Source organism: Amblyomma mixtum, chromosome 4, assembly GCF_055824585.1.
Source record: "Amblyomma mixtum isolate Tamu chromosome 4, ASM5582458v1, whole genome shotgun sequence".
In the NCBI taxonomy this organism is placed as follows: Eukaryota; Metazoa; Arthropoda; class Arachnida; order Ixodida; family Ixodidae; genus Amblyomma; species Amblyomma mixtum.
Window position 1 is genome coordinate 73445207 of NC_143015.1, and position 23667 is coordinate 73468873.

The 23667-nt window shown below is 46.4% G+C and overlaps 2 protein-coding genes across 6 annotated transcripts in view; one reads left to right on the forward strand and one right to left on the reverse strand.

The window, feature by feature from the left end:
• LOC149347008 (uncharacterized) overlaps positions 1-23667 on the forward strand; it is a 318847-nt gene that overhangs the window by 107223 nt on the left and 187957 nt on the right. For 2 of the 4 annotated variants that reach the window (XM_089586803.1, XM_089586808.1), the window contains exons 1-6: positions 9466-10046; positions 10619-10767; positions 18845-18993; positions 21640-21957; positions 22386-22489; positions 23004-23112. The exons of 1 other annotated variant lie outside the window; for it this stretch is intronic. In XM_089586803.1, coding sequence (XP_089442929.1) covers positions 9880-10046; positions 10619-10767; positions 18845-18993; positions 21640-21957; positions 22386-22489; positions 23004-23112 — 996 coding nt within the window. In that variant the 5' untranslated portion in view covers positions 9466-9879. Of the gene's footprint in view, positions 1-9465; positions 10047-10618; positions 10768-18844; positions 18994-21639; positions 21958-22385; positions 22490-23003; positions 23113-23667 lie in introns of those variants that run through there. One more of the 4 variants, XM_089586804.1, reaches the window with a different exon arrangement.
• Positions 1-23667, reverse strand: part of LOC149347012 (cytosolic endo-beta-N-acetylglucosaminidase-like) — a 218180-nt gene that overhangs the window by 32131 nt on the left and 162382 nt on the right. The window contains exons 1-2 of one of the 2 annotated variants that reach the window (XM_089586811.1): positions 4913-7095; positions 3769-3917 (exon numbers count right to left, since the gene is read on the reverse strand). The exons of the other annotated variant lie outside the window; for it this stretch is intronic. Of the exons in view, the coding sequence (XP_089442937.1) occupies positions 3769-3917; positions 4913-4938 (175 nt within the window). The 5' untranslated portion in view covers positions 4939-7095. Of the gene's footprint in view, positions 1-3768; positions 3918-4912; positions 7096-23667 lie in introns of those variants that run through there. 2 annotated transcript variants of the gene reach the window in all.

Here is a 23667-nt window from a genome sequence, read left to right on the forward strand (position 1 = left end):
CGGTAGAATGTTTAGACAGGATACTGGCTAGCTCTCTCAAGAGACGAAAAAGCTGAACGCCAAAGCATGGAAGCTATATATTTTCTCCATCCGTCCCATCTGTCCGACAGCTATAATTATGGAATGCACAATAGAAGTAGGCGGTAGAATGTTTAGACAGGATACTGGCTAGCTCTCTCAAGAGACGAAAAAGCTGAACGCCAAAGCATGAAAGCTATCCCAAGGAAAGATAAAGTTTCACTGCTAGGCTTCACAGCAATCCGCGATGCTTAAAGCACACCGAGTCGTCTTGATTGCAGTTAGACAATTAAAGTTTCATTTTCAATGTAGTTTATTTTTAACGTGAGAATGTTAGAACCCCCTGTCACAAGAAACTGTCCAGTGTTGCCGACCATTTGAAGCCTCGCAGCCAGAGTGGCTGGAGGAAACGAGCGCTCTCGCAAACCTAGGTGAGCCACCTCGGTCACGTGACCTTGTGGTGCCATCCAAACCTTCCCACTGGATTGTGAGCAATCTGACCACCGTGGCAGGTGGCAATTAAATTAATGATTCGTCCCGAGAGGTTGCTCGGGAAGAGCAAGGATCCCATGAGCCACACTGGTGGCAGCAGCTGCCAGACAGAGCTTTTTCTATAAGGCGACATTTTTCTCATAAGGCGACATTTTTCTCATAAGGCGACCATCGAGCGCATTAGATATCCCGCATTTCCTGAAATAACAACTGGTGCCTTCCTCGGAAATGCTGGCCCAAGCGTCCGCAATCCGAATGCACAGCGTGGTTGGAGAGGCCTGTGTCCGGTGGCAGTAACTGCAGGCTCTCCCTACCATAGACAATGTAGCAGCGCTTGACGTGGTGCTGATGCTTTCGTGGTCCGGATGTCATGCGAGGTGCGGTCGTCCTTGCCGCTGTGATGTCAGGTCAGCGTAACGAAGTAACGTCGAAATCGAAACTACCGCTCTATGCCACCGGTTGATAATGCCTCCTCTCGCTGAAAGCGTGACGATGATGGCGCTCGCACAGCGGGTTTGTGCATCCGCTCTACTACGTGAGCAGGCAGGAGCGCTTCTGCGCATGCACGAAACGCTCAGACGGGAACGCAGGAGTAGAACGGCCCCTCTGTGCCGCTCCCAGGGTGAGTCAAGCGAAGCACGGAGTGGCGTGACGAGCGGGCCTGGCAAAACCTGCTGGTCTCGTGCAGATTTTGACCGAAAATCGTTAGGATCCACATATAATACGAGGTGGAAATTTGACATGCCAAAATTTGAAAAAAAAAAACTCATATTATAAGCGGGTTTTTACTGTACTTTGTTGGGAACTGCAGCCAGTGACACCGAGAGAGAAAACTCCGTTTCAAGCATTCGGACTGGTGCCCAAGGAAAGCCTCTGTTGCCCCTCATGGGCATGCTCGATTGGGAGAGGCAGTAAGAGGTGCTGAAGCTGCTGTGTTATAGGGCAGGCTTGTTCAACCAGAGAGCAACATGAACACTTTAGGGCATCGTACATCAGCCGCCTTCTGCACAGATACTCATACATGCCATGCGTGTTGAACAGGTAGCCCCTGTAATGGAGGCAGGAATGCGACAAAAGCATTTGTTGGGCGAGTTGGTGTTTTTGATGATCCATAACTACAGCGCAAACGACAGGACAGAGATGAAGAAGGGACACCACACAGCGCTGACTCACAACTAAAGTTTATTGGATGCCAGAAGGTATAAATACCTCCCTGGCGGCCAGAAAGAATGCAGTCCACACTTACATGCGTGACTGACATAATAGTGTACCAGTCATATGCCGCCAAGCAAATCAAATGCGCGAGAATACAATATAAGCAGTGACAGAATACAATATAATCAGTGAGCAAGCACTTGTCAATATTCGCAATCAAGGTATCTTCTTTCTTTTTCTGACAACGCGACAGATGAAGCACTGATGCATTCTTCCGAGAGCCTACCTATTAAGTGAGCTTCAATGATCTCCCTTGCTAACGAGTCACGGTTCTTTTCTAACACTGCACTTTCCTGATAGTTTGGCGCACAGACGTAGGTGTCATCGTCATCTTCATTGCCTTTGCAGTGCCTGCAATGTTTCGCCACGTGGCCAGAGATAGCGACACGGGAGACATTATACTCATGCTCTCTGAGTCTTTCGTTTAAACATCGGCCGGTTTCGTTTAAACATCGCAAAACATGCAGGCGTTGATGTCGTCTTTTCGGCGCCCAAACGACTGTCCAACCTGATTAAGAATGTCAATTCAGAGATTAAAGAATCGCGCAAGTGCCCGATAAAGCACGCAAAACAGTTCGTGCCTTGCCAGGAAGGGGTGATATATTCGCAGCCACTGTCTTGTGGTAAGCGATACATCGGCCAAACCGGCCGATGTTTAAACGAAAGACTCAGAGAGCATGAGTATAATGTCTCCCGTGTCGCTATCTCTGGCCACGTGGCGAAACATTGCAGGCACTGCAAAGGCAATGAAGATGACGATGACACCTACGTCTGTGCGCCAAACTATTAGGAAAGTGCAGTGTTAGAAAAGAACCGTGACTCGTTAGCAAGGGAGATCATTGAAGCTCACTTAATAGGTAGGCTCTCGGAAGAATGCATCAGTGCTTCATCTGTCGCGTTGTCAGAAAAAGAAAGAAGATACCTTGATTGCGAATATTGACAAGTGCTTGCTCACTGATTATATTGTATTCTGTCACTGCTTATATTGTATTCTCGCGCATTTGATTTGCTTGGCGGCATATGACTGGTACACTATTATGTCAGTCACGCATGTAAGTGTGGACTGCATTCTTTCTGGCCGCCAGGGAGGTATTTATACCTTCTGGCATCCAATAAACTTTAGTTGTGAGTCAGCGCTGTGTGGTGTCCCTTCTTCATCTCTGTCCTGTCGTTTGCGCTGTAGTTATGGAGCAGGAATGCGGCATACTGCACTTAACACACGAGATAACAACATTTCCAGCACTGCCTCTTTTATGCAGTGTTAATGTTATTAACAAGTGCTTTATTATGAGCACACACACAAAATCATGACTGCCGTTCCAAGCAATCAGGATGATACATGCTCCCATGATCAAGGATGTCACTGCCTGTATCATGTAGGTAAGTTGAGTGTGACGCATGCCGGCGTTCAATGTAAACCAAGTGGGACGTGTGCCGGTGTTCTAAGTAGGCCCAGTGAGACGCGTACTTGTGTTCTCTGTCTGCGGCGTGCATGCTCAGAAATTGTGCGCCCTATCCTCTTGCGGGTATAAAACGAGCAGGAATAAAGGCCACACTGACGTTCTTGTGCGGAACTAGTCCCGTGTGTTAATCTGCCGGCACAACCAACGATACACTGCCCAGTTCACCACACTGCTACTTCCGACACAACACCCCCCTGTACTTCGATGAGTGCTCTTCCTAGGGGTCCAACCTCATGAGGTCGACACACTCAGTATGGTCTCTCCCTGGTTAACAGCGCTGATTGTCTCGGTGAAGTTGCTGTTGCAGGTTCCAGTTACCATCCTGGCAACAGGCACCGGCATGGGTTCAACTCCAATCCTCGTAGCCAGGTTTTTAACGTTTGGAATATTATCTTCCCAGCAAACAGTATCTTGAATAGATTGTAATGAACCTTAAGTGGCCATGATCATACCATTAGGAAAACATTGATGATGGGGACTACCAATATTCAGTGCTTTGTTCAGAAAAAAGAAAGTACCCAAGCTGCAGCAACTGCATGCAAACATCCTGTTGAACCGTGGTATGAATTGAGCGACCCACCTAAAACCTTGACGCCATGCTTGTGACCAGCAGAAATCCACCCGGAAGGTGGGATCGTGACTAGGTGGTGTGAAGAGTAGACGAAGGTGTTTATCAAGTGCCAGTGATGGAACCGGTAGCTGTCAGACTTCTCACAGCCATGGATGAACCTAGTAAGAAACAAGTGGTAGCCTTCAACATCTGCTACCGTGAAAGAACAAAAAACACTAGGCTTCCAGCTGAAGCGTGTTCACACACATTGTCGTAATTAAGCTACAACGACAAAATACGACAAAATTCGGCTAACACTGACAGTGATGTATACAGTCGCAGGAAGCACAAAATAGCATGTGCTAACTGGTTTCTTTCATAATTAGCGCGACTAACAGCCCCAGTTTCTCTTTGGGGTCTCGTCCCTGCGAAATTTAACTTATTGTTCTCACTCTAGAAAAATGAACCAAGTCCATATCCGAACAAAGTGCAGCTGGTCAACCTCACTTCGGATACTTATACAAACACAGAATCACTGAACGAGCGAGTGCTACGCATGCTTATGGATGGATACCGCCATTAACAAGCCAAATATTTTTATTCTTACGCAACCGTTTCGCTACCCTTCTCGTGTTCAGCTTGCACGCGATAGTACATACTACTTTTCGGCATCAAACAGAGCCACTCTTTTTTGAAGTGAAAAGCTTCACCTGGCTAGTCAACACCGGGTCTGGCGTGCGCCGTGATCAATTTTAGCCACAGCGGCGCATGCGCCAGTTCGCCGCGTGACGTCACTGGAGAGGCGCAGGTGGTCGGCAGAGCCGCCGCCGAGCGCGGCTCCGCCGGTCGACCTTCGCGGTCGTTCGCGCGCTCTGCGCGTTTACCGAGTGTGCATCGGCGCGCGCTCGGCTTCCTCGTATGACGCTACTAGCAGCCGCGTGTTTACCACAGTTACTACGCATGCGGAAGGAGGGCTATATATACACCGTTATCGTGGTGCTCCCAGTGCATGGTGCGCGAACTGCGACAGCCATGACGTCAAACAAAGCATAACTGTAGCTTTTCGCTTGTATACCCAGGTTTAACCAGAGCTAAGCCACTGCCAATTTTTTTTCCTTCAAGAGTTGTCAGTTTTGACCGGTTTAGATCGCGTGTGTAGTGCTGTTCTGCTGACCTGTCCTCCAGAGAGCCTCCCATCATGTCGAGGCAGAAAAGAATCTCCGGGTCATCCGGTTCGCCCCGCTTCACGTTTCTGAGCAGTTCGACGGCACACGGCTGCGGTTTCTTACGTCTTCAGCGCGGCGACCTCCGGATCAGTCATCGCGTCGATGGACGTCCGAGACCAACTTGAATGGACTAGAATGATCCACAGGCACCAAGACGGAGCACGTTCAGGACCAGCACAAATATGCCGCTTCTGTGCACTGTATCACTTGGAACACTTTTGTTTGAAAAAAATATAAAAAAACACGAAACAGCAGCTCAAAACAAGCGTTTGCTCCAAGCGTTCGGATCTTGTCAACACTCGAACCTTTCGAACTGCCAGTCCCTTTCTTGTCACAATTCACACATGGAGACGAAGGAACCTCGATGTCTTCATTACGGCTGCAGCACCGCTAACACTTTGAAAGTCCCCACGCCGTAAGCACATTGTTTCTCTTTCAAAGTTTTCCCGGTTTCTTGTCATTGAGCAAGCGATCTGAAAGACAAGTGTTCCTACCTTGCCTACCGCAGAGAACGTTTTGAAATATGACCGCAAGAGAGCAGAACTGACCATAGGTGGTGTCCAATCTGAACGAGCCGCAAGGCATGCTGGGTACTCTGACTTCCGGGTCTTTCGGCGAGATGCGCGTGTACGGCGCTCTGCTTGAAATGCGGATTTGCCAAGCTTAAAATCGCTCCTAATAAGTTAATACGCGCGAATGAAGTCGTAAAAAAGGTCAGCATGCTCTACGTGCATTATTATGCCCACGCTCGACGTTCCGTATTGGAATTAAGGGCGGAAAAGCGTTGTAAGTGCGAACGTTTCGGCATGCGTCGTCTGTTCGTGCTGAAGTTTAGGACGCTTCATTCATTCGCTGAAAAGTCCGCTTCTTGTTACGGTTATCATATGGCTGCTACATAGTTCTTTAATATATATTAGAGTACATATTTCCTAGAGGTTTCGCACTTCCAGGCGCTGAGTATATGGACTACCAGCAACCGCAGCCTAGCATTACGTACGAGCGCACATTGTAGCAGGGTGGCTACGACGGCAAGGAGCTTGAACCGTGCAAATCCGCGGAGGACTTTCGGTACTTTTTCTATACACGCCGCGGTGGCCTAGCGGTTAGGGCGCTCGGCTAATAAGTCGGAGGACCCGATCCGGGACTCGGCGGCCGCGTTTCCGATGGAGGCGAAGCGCGAAAGGCGCCCGTGCGCTGCGCGATGTCAGCGCACGTTAAAGAACTCCCGGTGGTTCCAATTAATATGGAGGCCTCTACTACGGCGTCCCTGATTGCCCACGTGTCGCTCCTCCTCTCGAAAGTCTGTGAACTTATCAATGTTTTACAACCTTAGCAAGGGGCACAATCTGTTTTATTGTCGGTTCCTGTACTTGTCAGCTTAATTGCTTTCGTTGCATATTTGCTATGCTTTATGGAATAATTACTGCAGAATCTGGCATTATTAACAACTCTGTCATGTGATTTAATTTTAGTTGAACTGTAATGCAAAAATGCAACTGCATTACAAATGTGTTGAATTTTCAGCACTACTGTAGTCTTTCTGCCTGTACGAATTATGCCCCGACAAGCATGCACCGAGACTTTGTGGCTGAAAACCTCCACTTATGTGCGCCAAGAGCCCAGATGGGAAGTTACATGGCAGCTATTCCAGCAGTGAGAGGCGTCCACTTACTGCAGCTTTGGTGGATGCACAAGAACTTTTCTCACAAACAAAATTGACTATGCATAGTGCACTGCAACTGCACTGCAATGCATTTCACACCCTGCATGGTGGTGTGGGACATTACAAGCTATTTACATTTAACTTGCACCTCTGAATGTTAAGAATTTCTGTACTCGATTTCCCGATGCTGGTTGCTGCTTTAGGTAGATGAAAAAAATGTACAAAAATAAATGCTTTGTTTTGTGCCATCTCTTGAACATTCACTAGCTTCAAGGATGTAAAATCAATGTCGCTTCCCATGAAAGCAGAGGAGAGCCTGTAGCCATTCTGCTGTCGTGTACTTCGTGCTCTGAACCTAGTTGAAGGAGAACCACCAGCCTGTGTACAGACAGATGTCTCCAATGATTGGCACCTCAGCTGTTGATGCCTAGCTATGTATAGAAATGTGGAGATGTACAACTTACGCACTGTATGCACAATGTTAAGGTAAGGTAGGTAAGTAACAACACTAGCAGCTAGGCAAAAGATGAGCTTGCCTTCTGTTTTTCCTAATAAAAACCTAAAGCCAAAACAAGGCATCAAAGCCTGCTACAGAGCTTCACTACAGGCACCACAACACGCACTACAGCACTTGTCTCTTCTCCTTTCTTTGTTTGTGTTTGCATGCTTTGGTGCTGCTCCTTTTCTTAGATTCAAAACGCACCAACTAGCCCCAAAAGAAGTTTTATTGAATGTAAACAAAGTCAGGCACAAAGACAAAACAGTAAGCAGGAGCCAAAAGCAGAACAAGCTCTTGACGTGGGCAGCTTTACTGTTGAACTGCAAGAGGAGCAAGTTTCTCAGCTATTAACGAGAAACTCTTCTTGTCCTGTAGGTATAACATCATATCTCAATTGTCTTGCAAAACCTTTTGCAGCGCATTTTCTACAGCATGTAATAAATGAGTTTAATGCAGGAGATCTTTGTGACAAATAGTAAATTATAATAAATAGTATGGTCGAGCGTAAAAAAAATATCATGCTTCAGCTTTTACAGCACACACAGAAGCTTGATACGAGTTGTTTTCAGAATCTTCTACAAGTCCCTGTTACAAAGTCTTGTGCAATGTTGAACAAAAGGCGTTTGCATCCAGTTTTAGCTTTGGCGTTAACAATGCGGCACAGCTTGCACATTGATAAACCATCCCTAAGACACTAGTGATACCAAAAAGGCTGGAATGACTGAACACAATGCATTCCTTGGCTTTTTAATAAAAAAACGTAACTTTATAGCATGATTATTACTCTTGATCGTTATGAACCCAACGACCACTAGACCAGCCTCTGCCTTCCTTGTAGCATCTTGCACTTCTTGAAATCACCAATGCACCTCTCAATTAGTCAATCATTAAGTGCAATATTACTACATGCAAGCATGCAATGCATCACATATGCAAGCTATAGATGTAGACATTTATTTACTTCATGTGCATGTTCAGCACATAAACAGTGTGCGAATGACACTTTGCTGCACAGTGAGAGTTCAGTATTATAGCATTTGTCTCAGACGTCAATTCTACTAAGTTCTGTACAATGAAAGGTGAAAAACAGCTAGGCTATGTTGGCTGCCATTTATTTTTAATTGTGTTATCCTGAAGTGAAGCTTTTCCCAACTTACAGACTCACAGTATGAAAAGAAAGGCGGTTAATAATTCTTATCACTTTCTAATGCGATCACCTCGTCTGTCAGCCTCCTTCTCCGCACACAGGAAACGAAGAAACATTACTGCAACATGCGGGTCCACACAAACAGGGAACTTATGTGTAACAGGTTGCTTAATTATAATTTTCGACACTTGCTGCGTGCTCATGTCGACTAGTGTTCTGGTGAAAACGTGTTTCAGTTTGACCATGAAATTAGCGAAAATGGCCTCATAGAACAATTTATAACTCTTACAAGTGCTCGTAAACATGCCTTAACACTGCGACCAGAGCAGTGCCAGCGAACCAGATGCCGCCGTACGTGGCCGCGGTGTCGCCGTTTCGACAGCTGACGGCAGTAACAACACACGCCTTAAGTATTAGCTATGAATTCGAGCTACTCGCATTCAGCGCAAATGTCTAGGAATAATCGTCCTGTCCTTTAACATCTTAAGTTGTCACGCTGTACTGACGGAGGCCGAACAGCATATATTTGTAAACATAGCCCGCGCGGTGCTGCCGCCGTCATGTGAGAACGGTTGTGGCACATAGCCGAAGTCTTCCGAGCGAGAAATTGGTGCTCCTTAAGGAGATAAACAACCTACTTTACCGAATTCTTCAACTTCCACAACGCTCTCAAACTCTGCCGCCAACAAAATGCTCGAAGCGCAGCATAGGGTTGACCGTCGCAGGCAGTCTGCCAGCGGATCGCAACGGCGCACTGTTCTTGCCGTTCCCTGTACTTGCTGGCACTCGGAACATGTTGCATTCCGTTGCAGTGAAGTTTCTGCAGGTTGTGGCAGCGCACAACATCCTTTTTCCAGCAATGTGAGCGCCAGTATTAAGAAAAGAAAGACCGAAACCGCACGTCTGCAAGCAATTCCTACGCAAACCAAACGACAGAAAAGACCCGGAAGTTCAAATTCACGTGACAAAGCTGCGCCGTGACGCAATGTCCGCCGTCAGTTGGACACCACCGTAATTTTTAGTACTTGGCGCAAGTAACATTTTTTTTTAATCTGTTCAAAAAGACACGTTAGAGCTCGAAAAAAAATAACTTAATCGCAGTTTGTTTTTATTTGCGCTAAGAACTAATAAATACTGACCAGTCCTGCTCTCTTGCGGTCATAATTAAACATGTTCTCTGCGGTAGGCGAGGTAGAAACACTTGTCTTTCAGATCGCTTTCAATGACAATGTGCCGGGAAAAACTTTGAAAGAGTAACAATGGGATTACGGCGAGGCGATTTTCAAAGTGTTGGTGATGCTGCTGCCGGGATGAAGACATCGAGATTCCTTCGTCTCCATGTGTGAATTGTGAAAAGAAAGGGATTGGCGGTTCGAAAGATTCGAGTGTTGACAAGTTCTGAACTCTTGGAACAAACGTAGCTCGTGCCCGATAGTTTCGCTCGGCTTTGAGCTGGTGTTTCGTGACTTTATTTTTTTTAAACAAATGTGTTCCAAGTGATTCAGGGCACAGAAACGGCATATTTTTGCTGGTCCAGAACGTGCTGAGTCTTGCTGCCTGTGTCAGTTTAGTCCTTGCAAGTTTGTCACGGACGCCCATCGACGCGATGTCTAATCCGGAGGACGGCGCGCTGAAGACATTGGAGGAATTTCTGGGCTTCAAGAAACCGCAGCCGTGTGCCGTCGAACTGCTCAGAGACGTGAAGCGTGGCAAACTGGATGACCCGAAGATTCTTTTCTGCCTCGACATGATGGGAGGCTCTCTGGAGGACAGGTACAGCACTACACACGCGATCTAAACCGGTAAAAACTGACAAGACTTGAAGAAAAAAAAAAAAAGAGTGGCACTGTTCGATGCCGCAAAGTAGTGCGTACTATCGCGTGCAAGTTGAACAGGAGCAGGGGGGCGAAACGGTTGCGTAAGAGTAAAAATATTTCGGTTGTTAATGGCGGTGTCCAACCATAAACACGCGTAGCACTCTTTCGTTAGGCGACTGCTTGTTCGTATAAATATCCGAAGTAAAGTTGGCCAGCTGCACTTTGTTCGGACATGGACTTGGGGCATTTTTCTAGAGTGAGAACAAGTTAAATTTTGCAGGGACGGGACCCCGAAGAGAAACTGGGGTCTATTAGTGGCGCTTCTTATGAAAAAAACTAGTTAGCACATGCTCTTTTGTATTTCCTGCGACTGCATACATCGCTGTCAGTGTTAGCCGAATTTTGTCGTATTTTGTCATTGTAGCTTAATTCCGACGAATGTGTGTGAACACGCTTCAGCTGGAAGCCTAGTGTTTATTGTTCTTTCACGGTAGCAGATGTTGAAGGCTACCACTTGTTTCCTACTAGGTTCATCCACGGATGTGAGAAGTCTGACAGCTACCGGTTTCATCACTGGCACTTGATCAACAGCTTTGTCTACTCTTCACACCACCTGGTCACAATCCCACCTCCCGGGTGGATTTCTGCTGGTCACAAGCATGGCGTCAAGGTTTTAGGTGGGTCGCTCAATTCATGCAACAGTTCAACAGGATGCATGCAGTTGCTGCAGCTTGGGTGCTTTCTTTTTTCTGACCATAACACTGAATATTGGTAGCATCGTAAGCGTTTTCCTCATGTTATAATCATGGCCTCTTATTTCTTATTACAAACTATTCAAGATTAGTAAACTGTTTGCCAGGAATAAAATGTTCCAAACGTTAAAAACCTGGCGACAAGGATCGGTGTTGAACCCATACCGGTGCCTGTTGCCAGGATGGTAACTTGAACCTGCAACAGCAACTTCAACGAGACAATCAAAGCTGTTAATCAGGGAGAGACCATACCAAGTGCGTTGAACCCCAGGAGTTTAGACCTCTATGAAGAGCACTCATCATAGTACAGGGGGGTGTTGTGTCAGAACTAGCAGTGTGGTGAACTGGGCAGTGTATCATTGGTTGTGCCGGTAGATTAACACTCGGGACCAGTTCCGCACAAGAACGTCAACGAGGCCTTTGTTCATGCTCGGTTTATACCCTCAGATGGAAAGGGCACACAAGTTCCAAGCATGTGCGCCGCAGATGGAGAACGTGAGCACGCGTCTCACTCAACTTACCTACATGATACAGGCAGTGACATCCTTGATCATGGGAGCATGTATCATTCTGATTGCTTAGAACAACAGTCATGATTTTGTGTACGTGCTCAGAATAAAACATTTGTTACTTACCTAACACTGCATAAAAGAGGCAGTGCTGGAAATGTTCTCATCTCGTGTGTTAAGTGCAGTATGCCGAATTCCTGCCTCCAAATGGGCTTCCTGTTCAGTGTGCACAGCATCTAAAAGTATTTGCACACAAGACAGCTGTTGTACGATGCTCTAAAGCGTTCACACTACTCTCTGGTTGAACGAGCCTGCCCTGTAACACAGCAGCTTCAGCCCCTCTTGCTGCCTCTCCCAATCGAGCATGCCCGTGAGGAGCAACAGAGGCTTTCCTTGGGCACCAGTCCGAACATTCGAAACGGAGTTTTCCCTGTTGGTGCTCTCCTGCAGCTCGCCTAGTGTCACTGGCTGCAGTTCCTAACAAAGCATCTTTGTATGATTGAAACAGTGCAATGCCGAAGGCCATAGAAGAGAGCAGAGGAAAGGAGGAAACGGACAACACAGCACTGAACTAACAACTGACATTTATTTGGCATGCTGTGAGTATAAATACATTTAGGCACCAAAATAGAAAACAACGCAGAGAGCTCATTCACGCACCCGGATCCCTGGAAGCCAACACGAGCTAAGATGTGCAATTCAGGAAGCGAAGTTCTTTTTGTGATAAAGATGCTGATGGAGCACTTACACATGTATCGCCATACTTCTTGATATTCGAAGCCTCGATTATTTCACCACACAGCTGGTCTTTGTCTCCTTGCAACAACTCCGCAAAAATTAAACTGCGGGGAGCAATCGCACTCACGGCAGTGCATGCTGAGGTTATGAGACCGCAACAATATTGATAACAAAGAGTCTTGTAACCTCAGCATGCATTGCTTTGAGTGTGATTGCTCCTCACAGTTTAATTTTTGCGGAGTTCTTACTAGGAACAAAGACCAGCTTCGAGGCTTCGAATAATCGAGGCTTTGAATATAAAGTATGGCGATACATGTGTAAGTGCTCCATCAGTATCTTTATCACAAAAAGAACTTCGCTTCCTGAATTGCACATCTTAGCTTGTGGTGGCTTGCAGGGATCCGCTTGCATGAATGAGCTCTTTGCGTTGTTTTCTATTTTGGTGCCTAAATGTATTCATACTCACAGCGTGCCAAATAAATGTCAGTTATTAGTTCAGTGCTGTGTTGTCCATTTCCTCCTTTCCTCTGCTCTCTTCTCTGGCCTTCGGCCTTGCGCTGTTTCAGTCATACCATGCATAACCAACTCGCCCATCAGTTCCCGTGCTTTAAAGTATCTTTCATCATCAGCCTAACTACGCCTACTGCAGGACAAAGGTCTCCCTCGCATCTCTCCAACTAACCCTGTCCCTTGCCATCTGCGACCACCTTAACCTCGCATATTTCGTTACCTCGTCCACCCAATTAACTTTCTGCCACCCTCTGCCTTCTCTTGGAATCCAGTCTGTTGCCCTTAACAAACACAGTCTCCTTTCCTTTGCATTACATGCTATGCCCTTGCCCATTTGTCCTTGATCTTAACTAGAATATGGTTAACTAGCCTTGGTTCCCTGACCCACTCTGCTCGCCTCATGTCACTTGACTCTTTCCCTACCTGAGGAAAATGATCGTTTTTAGCAGGTTTCAGTTGTTTTTTTTTGTTTCTATAAAAACAGTTGCACTTAAAATTTTATCCAGTACATGAAAACAAAGCTAAGTAATTGTGCTTTTTAGGCATGTATATTTGAGTAACGGATTTTGCATTACAACAGAATATTTATTTGCCAAAAACAAGGTTTTAGGGAAGAATTCAACAAAACTTTAAAGCCATGCTTTTATCTAAAAAAAAAAGAAAACGGTACGAATTTTTTTAAGCATGCGAAGTGTTTGGTATTCTACTGATCATGAACTTTGAAAAAAATCAAATTTCTATCTTGAACAATGTTCTTGCTGCAAAACAATAAATAGTAACCCTATCGTTTGGCACCAGAGTGCAGCCACCTGTTCTCCACTATGTTTTCGGAGCCCATTCAAAAAGAAAACTTGAGGGGTTGCTTCAGTTCTGCATTAAGGGCTTGGCACGGCAGCATTAATGGGTGAATGCCCATATATGCGGAATTGGCAATTGTCGAGTTCACATTCACATATCGCTGGGAGTCTTCATACCACTCCTGGCTCAGTGCAGCGGTTAAGTGGTGCACCACTGCCCTCTGGTGGCAGGTGCTGCCACCGGTGGGGCTCGTGAGGCCCATGTTGCTCTTCCCGAGCTACCTCTCGCGACCAATCATGAATTTAATTGCCTCCTGCCATGGTGGGCAGCTTGCTCAAAATCCAGCGGGCATGTTGTGGTGATGCCACTTGGTCATGTGACCTAGGTTGCTGGTGAGCTCTGTTCCTCCGGTCGCTCGGGCTGCCAGGCTTCAAGCAGTTGTCGATTCCGGACAGTTTTTTCGCACATGGTTGTATTAGCACTGTCGTGTTAAAAATAAACTCCATCAAAAAAAAAAAATTTTGTTGTCAAACTACAAACCAGATGACACAGCGTGCCATAAGCATCGCAGAAGGCCCTGAAGTTGAGTGGCGAAGTTTTCTCTTCCTACAGGATAGCTTTAATGCTTTGGCGTTGGTCTTTCGTCTCTTGAGAGAGATGGCTCGTATCCTGTCTAACCATTCTGCTGCCTACTTCAATCGCGCATCCATAACGACAGCTGTCTGTGGGATGGAAAGAAGAGCTTTTATGCTTTGGCATTCATTAATCAGATCTTTGGCCTCCTGAGAGTATCCTTTCAAAGCATTCTATCGTCTACTTCTATTGCGCACTCTGTAGCAACAGCTGTCAGGTTATCGTTTACTGCTTGAACATCACAGCTGTCGTCTTCAGTTAAAGCTGAATATCTGTTCTGCAGCGGTATCCCGGATTTCCTTACTTTCCCTCTTACTGCTGACTCGTTGATGGGCTCCTGCCTCGCTGGTTTCTTCCATTCTCTCCACGTGTCTATGCTAGTTCACGATCTTACCATCCTCTGGTCACTGCATCTCCACTCTGGTGAGCACCTCCCGTCCTGCATGATGCGAAGTGTTCGCACAATATGAAGTCTGTTTCATTTTTAGCCTCGTCATTCAGGCTCTCTCGTGTCCACTCCTGGTTTCCCGTTTATGCCAGGATGTGTGCATGATCGAAATATTAATTTATTCTGCGAATTCTGCTAATAAATCTGCATTGGTATTTCTAAAACCTGTGCCATATTCACCCGCTGCCTGGTGTATTGCCTGTGTTTTGCCTACCTTGGCATTCACATCACTGATCAGTTTAGTGTACTTTGCTGTTACTTTAATCATTACCGATTCTACATTTTCATTTAAGCTTTCGACTATCTGGCCATCATGGCTAGATGTAGGCATGTGGGCCTGTACCACCTTCAATTTGTACCTCTTGTGTTAAGCTTAGCTACGATAACTGCCACCTTTATGTTAATGCTGTAGAGCTCCTCTATGCTGCTAGCTATGTCCTTATTGATTGGGAATTTACATCTAGCCCTCGTCTGTCCACTAAACTGCGACAGCATGGTATATGCTCGTCCTTTACCACTGTATAAGCTTCTCCTGGCCTTCTAACCTAAGCCCTGTGACTTTCCCTTTAATATCTGCTAGCATCTGAAACACCACTGTTAGGCTAGCTTTTAGCGATGCAAAACTATCGGGAAATTGACTATTGATAGAACTACTATCGATAGAATATCGATAGTTTTATCGCTAGCACTATCGATAGTACTGTCGATAGTAGAATCGATAGTATTACTATCGACAGTATTGCTACTGATAGTACTGCTCTCGATAGCAAGATTATCGATAGTAAGACTATCGATAGTAACACTATTGAGAGTAATACTGTTGATATTATGCATTTATTGGCCAGCGATATAGCCAAAACATTTGCAGCACCTGATTGGCTTCACGGTCTTATGAGGCGTAACATCCCAAAGAGACTCAAGCTATGAGGGATGCCGTACTGCAAGTCTCCGGATAAATTCCGCCCAGCTGTGGTTCTTTAACATGCACTGGCATCGCACAGTACACGGGCCTCTTGCCTTTCGCCTCTGTCAAAGTGGAACTGCCATGGCCCGGGACCCAACCCGCATCTTTCTAGTTGGCAGGCGAGTACCATCACCCCCGCGCCACCACGGTGGCATTTGTGATAACAGGCTACCAGCAATATACTCAATTCATGCATTTATGAAATATCTTGTGGACGAAAGAATTATTTTATTCCATAGTAAAGGACCCGGAGTATGTCCATCGATACATTCATGCTCAAAAGTAAAGCTTTTCTCAAGCTGCGCGACTTTGAGCTGTCCGATCTTTGTTTACTGAAATGTCGCATCCTCATTGCAACAGGGTAGTCTAGGACGTGCGCGGTCATATCTACCTTGTGTTCAGTGCATGTAAATGTTATGCAATGCTTACGAAACATTTCGTCGCTGGTGAGGTTGCAAGTGTGGCAGTGGTTTATCGCTTAAAAAACTATGGAAGTGTTTCCCATAGAATACTAGTTGAGAAGGACATCTTGATACTCGAGCTAGATAAAAGATAAATATAAGCATGAAGTTACAGATTACAGAAGCGGCTCATGTATCACATCGTAAACGAAGGCATTCGACAACATCATGGCTGGAACAAGAAGAACGAACGTTAATTGCTGTGCATCGCATTATTTGTAGTCTCGTGATAGCATGGCATATGTACTGCACACTTCAGGTGCCTTTTTCTTCTATATGCCGACGTGTATACAAGTTAGCCAATTTTAAAGATAACTGGCGGGGTTGTGAGAGCGTGCTAGAGTTAAAATAAAATTACTGCCAATTTAAACTGAGACGAAAAAGCGGGACAATTCAGTTTAAAAGGTAGCTGGGACAGTTTGGAAAAGTGTGTGAAACTGCATCCGATGAAAGAACAAACAGCATAACAACTTGTGCTGGCTAACATGACACCATCGCGTTCTGCAGACGTCATCTTGCTGATGTACCCGCTACTGAAATGCTTTTCGCAGACATGCTTTGCAACTAGGACAATCGCGACAGTAACACTTCACCCAGTAACTTTACATAGGGAATGTCTGCAGAGCTCGGTGACGTGTAGGCTGCGAAAACGGGCGAGTCCTGTCAGTTACTCATACCATTACCTCGATACGATACACTGAGGAAACCAACTTTAGGACGCAGTTGATGCGCGCGGTTAATTTAATAGAATGGACAGAGCTATATATACCAGGTAGTATCGATATGGCTATCGATACTACTATCGATACGTCCATCGAGATAGTACTATCGGTAGTGCTATGGATAGCACGCTATCGATATTACTATGGATATTTTTTTTTTTTTACCATTGATAGTTCGGTAGTGACTCAACTGTCGATAGTATCGATAGCCTTACCGGGTAAAATTCTAGTGTTTACACATTGCCAGGTCCGGCTTAAATGGTGGCCTGTCTGGAGACAGAGATTCTTAGCACTCTCTGCTGTATCACAGGTCTCAACGCTGCCTTGTTCACAGGTCTGCATCACAAGTCTGAACGAGCCACTGGGGACTGCCAGGGTTAGTTGACGTGTCCATATAGGAGGTTGTGGTCGAGCACTACACCAGGGTGGCCAAATGCTGTTCGTGTGAGAGGGTTGTCATGTCATTTGTGGTCGCCTGAATCAGACTGCATCCCAGTTCTGGTTGTTCAATTATATTGGTACTCTGTTGTTTAATGTGACAGTATTAAAAAGCTCATGTCGCAGAAAATTGGGCATTGTTGTTGGCGTTGGCGTAGTTGACCGTGACCGAAAAATCCCCAGAGGAGCAACCTAGGAGGCAGGTGGGCCACCCAGGTCACGTGACCTTGTGGCGTCACCACAAGCTGCCCACCGGATTGTGAGCAAACTGTGCACCTTGGCAGGTGGCAGTTAATATAATGGCCGGTCACAAGAGTTTGCTGGGGAAGAGCGACCTGGGTCTCACAAGCAGGACCGGTGGCAGCACTTGGGAAGTGGCGCATTGCTTGGCCGCTGTGCCTGGAGTGGAATCAGGACTCCCAGAGATCTGTAAATATCAAGGCAGGAATTACCAGTTCTTCACATATGGGCATTAACCCATTAATGCTGTTGTGTCGTACTGTTATGGTGGAGCTGAAGTGTCCCCTCTAATTTTTTTTTTTTTTACTTCTGTTGGAGAATTGCAGTGGGGCTAGGTTATGAACTGTGGTCCTGTATGGTCATTAATGTTCAAAATATCCTTACTGTGCCCAAAGAAAAGCCAGAACGTGTAACATTTGGCAACATTGGCGGCACTCTGAGAAACCTCCGTTCATTTCCTCCTTGTCGCTCAGTTCGAAAACAAGCATGCAAGGTTAAACTATGGCATAGGCCTGTGTTGTCGGGCCTGTGAAGAATTATCAGGCGCTTGTGATGTACTACTAAAAATTGAATGTCCATTCTCTCTTTAAGCTGTGCCCAGGAATACATTGTATTTGCGGCCCAAAATCAGATGCACATTTGCTGCTCTCCTTCAGTCGCTTGAGTGCGCACTTCTTGCATGCGCCTCACTTGTGCCTGTGATTCGTTTACCTGGACCCGTTGTCTGTTTAGAGAATTTTGCCATTTTTCTTGAACTATGATGATCTTGAGCCTCATTATTTGCGTGCATAGACAGAGCGAGCTTTATCAGTTATTTTCAGGACATGTAAAAGATATCACATTTGCCTTGGACCATTCTGTCTTCACAGTGGTATGTGAAACAGAAATGGAGCGGGCAGAGAGAAAAAGGGAACACTTAAGACCATTGTTGTGAGATTGAAGTTCCACTGCAAGGATTCTGTGTGTTTGATGTGTTCTCTGCCAGAGTTGTGCAGAAATGTTCTGCAGAAATAGTTTGAATGCCTTCCCTTGTCCATGACCAAGAAGCGTCATGTGATGCTGTTTGGCTCGGGGAGCTGTAATGCAAGGTGCTCTAGTCTCTGTGGATGCCATTAGCTGAAGCCCTCGTCCCTCTTCCACTTTCAATGCGGTGTAAATGCAGGCATCGGTGAGTAAGAGTTACAAATTAGAAGTGCATTGTTCGGTCAGCTGTTTTACTATATTTCATTGTGCCACGCTGCTTTGTTATGTGTCGCTTATATTTGTGATGCTTTTGGAGCGAAATGTCGCAGCTTTGGAATTCTCTGAGGGACCTTGAATTGAGGCTTACTGGAATGCGTTGATGCTCTCTGCCGATTCACCACAACCTATACCGTACGTTCAATGAATCATAAGCAATGACTTTCTTGTTTTACGAAGGTAGGGCCTGCATTAGTGAGAAGCAAAGCAGGTCCGAGTTAGAAAGCACAACTAATGTCACATTTGACGGACATTCTCAAGGTACAGGCTCCTGCATTAAATGACTGGTTCTGGCCTTTCAGGGGCCTTTACCGTGGAGCCAGGTCCAGGCGCCAAGATCCTCAGCAAGATCAGAAAAGGCAACCTTGTGTCCATAGTTGCGTCCCAGCTGGCCCACATCGCTGCTTCATGCAAGTTTGACGGATGGCTCATCAACATCAAGTGTGGGATGGTTAGTGCCATTTGTAACTGTGTATCACTTCCTGGCATACATTAGTCACAGTGCAGGAGGTGGTTAAGGATTCAAATGCATAGTACTGATTGATGTATGAGGTTGATGTGGCCCCCTGGTCAACGAGTTTGATGTACCCATGGTCATTGTAATCCAGAACCCTCCTCTGTAGCATTTCTCATTATTTCAATGCGGCTTTGGGATTTTGAACCCTGTGTACTGTAACTTACCATATACCGTTTTAGCTGCCATTGGCAGTTAGCCTCGGAGATGATGTCTTTTGAGTACTTTAGAGATATCTCACAGAACTGTCAATAGCTCAGTCATTTCGACTTTGCAGCACTGCAAGAACTCTCCTTATTTTATTTGCCGCTTTTAAGCCTGTTCTTTGAGACTTCAGTGCTTGTGTATCGACAACTGCACATATATTGTGCCATCAACTTGTGCTGCTTCTCTTGCTGCTTTGCTCCAAACTCCGCGTAGCATACCTGCTGCTGCTACAGCCTTTCTTTTCCCTCTGGAGTTGATAGGGAGCCGAACTTTTGAGGGACAGATCTTATACTTCTTTAATGATATAGTGTACCACTGTGATGTGCACACCAAACTGTCGAGGGATTTTTGGAACGCGGCGTGCCAGCCCCGTATTGCGCATGTGCGCGTGCGAGTGGTGTGCGCGAGGCAGGTACGAGGAGCGTAGAGCTACTTGCCAGCAAACCGAGGTGTAAAGGAAGACACCGCACCACAAGTCTGGTCATTCAAGCGTGGGAGTGGCAGCTGTCGGACTCTGGGTCCGAGCTGCCAGTGACTTCCCTTGAATCATCGATGCAAGACCATTGAGCCTCATTCGAGCGTGGAGGTGGCAGCCGTCAGACTTTGGGTCTGTGCTCCCGTGGACTTCCCTTGAATCAACGACGCAGGCCTACTGAGAACGCCACTTTGCTGCCATGGCTTCCTTGGATGGGCTGCATAGGCCTACGGTGTATCGGGACGCCGTCGACGGGGCCTGGCTACGGTTTTCCTGCTGCAGCTGCCCAGTTCTTGCAGGCGGCTTACAGGAGTTTGTCAGCGTCTCCCGTGTGCATCTCCGTTCCTGATCTCCTGGTGTTCTACTACTGCTTCCCTGGACGCAACGCCAGCGACGCATCAAAAGTAGCCAACCCGCCTCTGTGCTACCTGCAAGGCATTCCCGCTCCACCTGAGACGCTTTGTATTCGATGAACTCTCTCCTTTTTATCTGTCGTGTTTTACGCGTGCCTAGTGTGTGTTTTCCTTGGTGTTTTTGCTTCTTTTATTGGCTCCTTTCCTTCAAATATAAACATGGCTTCGTTTTGTTTTGTTTTATTCTTCTTTTTGTTTGAGCAAAGTGGCATTCTCAGTAGGCTTGCGTCGTTGATTCAAGGGAAGTACATGGCAGCACAGACCCGAAGTCTGACGGCTGCCACCTCCACGCTTTTCGTTTTGTTTTCTTCTGATTTGTTTGTTCTTTTCTTCGAACCTGCACGCGAAAGCGTTCTCCTTCAGCAGTGGGGGACGTGTCACCCCGATTCCCGACAACCACTAAGCGCAGGAGAAAGAGGGGAGAGGGTTTTCAATATTTGGAGGGAAGAAGTTAGAAAATTATGAACAAATTAGGGAAAAGTGTGTTAGCCAGTTTGGTACAGGGAAACATGTGCACAGTATGGTTGAATACATCAGCTGTAGTATACGTCAACTGCAATGTTCGGATGCATCTAGGCACTGTGTACGAGTGGCTGGCAATGTGGATGGACTAATGCATCTTGAATGGCACTGCGTACTTGTCTAGCTGTTTGAGAACACCTCGAGAATTGGCAAAGGCATTTACTTGCTGACACAAAGGGTCTGCAGACAGAGCTCAGGTGCCGTCCAACAATGCTTGCAGTTCCGCAGCACGGGAGGTAGGAGTTGCGGTGGTGTAAGTCGAGCAGCCCTTGAGGTGTGAGGATGTGTATGGCTAACAAAAACACTGGAATCTCATAAAGACCGATGGACAGCATCTGCATAAAGGATGCAACTTTCTTCTGACAAGGATGGCATCGCTAGACATGAATTAAAGGAAAAAATAGCGCCAAACCATGCATACCACCAGAAAGGAGTGAGGACGAGACAAAAGTGCTATAGACATGTAAGGAGGGGGACAACAAGGCCTTCTTTCAGCGATTAGGCTTGTTTGTTATGACTGCACTGTTGTGCCAAGAAGGCAGTTCAAGTTGGAAGGTGGGGCGGAGTGAGGCCCTGCCAGTTGTGTTCGTCTCATATTGATCTGTGGATTCTGTGAGCGTGTTCATTTGATCATATTCCTGCATCACCATGGCAGGCGCCTGCTCTGCTCCTTATTAGTGGCCGCTAGTTTGCGTGCAACATTTATTCATGTTCTCTTTCAGTCCTATTAGGAGGTGCATATATAGTGCTTTGCGTTTCAAATAATGGAGCCACCATCTGGTAGTATTTTATGTTTACTAGCGGCACAAACGTCATTCGAATGCTGCATTCGCCACGTAGTACAACAAACGCCTGAATGGCAAATGTGGCAGTGCGGACAGTAGTGTTCCAAGGCCGCTTAGCAGTCATGCGCTTGATGAGCACAAAGCAGACTGCGATAAATGGCATCGTGGCGCCTGTTTCCAGGACGAGACCTGTGGCGCCTTCCTCTTGGAGTTCCTCAGGGCCGTAACCACGGAGACTCACCGCTCTGTGCCCGGCTCACTGGTCATCTGGCACGACAGTGTGCTGCTGGACGGCAGGCTGGACTGGCAGAGCGAGCTCAACGAGAAGAATGCGTGCTTCTTCGACCTCTGCGACGGCATCTCCCTCAGATACGGCTGGACCGAGGACATGTTGCGGAAGTCTGTGGGCCATGCTGGCGACCGCAAGAGCGACGTCTATGTCGGCATCGATGTGTTTGCACACCAGACAAAGCACTTTGGTGGCAGTGAGGCACTCAAGGTGAGTGCAGCTCAGCCAGTCCTATGTCGCCTGATTTGATTGACTCGGGATAAGAACTGTGGGTCAAGGGGATCAGTTAATCAACAGACACCAGTAGTTGTTGAGAGTGAGAAGAGCACTGCGCATGCTCGTATACTTGCGGGGGGGGGGGAGAGTGAATTGCAGAAAAAAAATTGGGGTGCAAAAACAAAGGACACAGCCAGCACTTCTAGACTCCGTGGAAAGTACAGCACAATAGTGGTGCTCCTATTTTTGCTTCGGGATTGATCTTTGCTATTTCTGCAGATTCGAAAAAGTGCATGGCTTCTATAGTAAATAGAAATTAGGGAATCCCTTGCACAAGCCTCACAATTTCATTGAATGCTTCGGCAATATGCTCACTGCAAGAGATGACTGTGGCAGCCTTGGGGACTCAAATTTTGTTTCAGGAAGTTGAAGTAGCCCGCAAGCATGGTTTGTCGTCATCCATTTTTGCTGCTGGGTGGGTATACAAGAACCAAGACAAGGTGGAGTCTGCAGCCAGTCAGCGCCGGTAAGTTGCGCCAAAGGTCTCGGTTTTCTATGCTCAGTGTGGAACGCGCACTGCAGAGTGTGATTCATCGCTAACTACCAGTTGTGGAATCACTTTTGAAGTGGTGACTAAACCCTACTGCTAGCTAAGTTTCTGGCTAGTTTGCTCTCACATTTCATGCAGAAGTGGCATTCTGTCTTGAGTTTTGTTTGCCTTTGTATCCTTAATTACATCGCAGTTCTGATGAACAGTACCCATGACCTTCTTATTACATTTAATGTAATAAGAAGGTAATGTAATAGTTTTTATCACCTGCTTGCTTGTTTTTTTGTAACAAATAATCTGTGTTATGTCATCTTGATCAGGTTGAACTTTACACCAGTGAGGCTCAATTTCAGTGAAGAACATTGCTAGTGCCATGTGTTTTTAGGAACTTGAGACTGCACGAAGGAGCAGAATAACTGTGAGGCTCCTGCAAGAATATTATCTCATTACAGTTTATTTTTATTCTTGCACTGTGTTGCAACCTTTTCAGGTTCTGGGACTGTCTACAATGCTGCTGTCCCGAGTGGTGTATTCGGACACTGCCGCTCCGAACCAGTTTCTGTCAGGGATTTGGCCAAAAACTCTTTGAGGCAGGCCAGGTCAGCCATTTTCTTTGCATCTTTTAACTGCATTAGAGGGACAGTCTACTGCCGGAGACGAACATTTGAATACTGGCTCATTATTGTATGATTTTCTCTTATGATGACAGCAGCACGGGCACAGCGCGGAAGTTTTCGCAGGATTGTGCCGAAGGTTAGGCCAGAGCTGACAGTTGGATTCAGCTGTGTTAAAACTTCATGGCTGTCCAGGGAGTCTGGTTACGATGGCTGCTGTTGATATAATACACTTCATTAGTAAGACTGAGGGCAAAACAATTTCACCTTTGTTATTTTTTCTTGAAGATATTCCGGACTTGGCTTAATTTTTTTCACTTGCAGCTTGTTACCGTTAGTTGCCCTGTTTTCTGCTCATGACCTCTAATGTTTTCGAAAGGGCAGGCTGCCACTATGCTGCTGGTGGCAGTGTGCCACGGGCTATGAACTGCCTATACCAACTTGGTATGCTACCTTGGATATAACGAACCATAGTATGCCACCTTTGGGATAACGAACTTTAGTTCATTGAACTTGGATGTACTGAACCTAAGTGCGCCA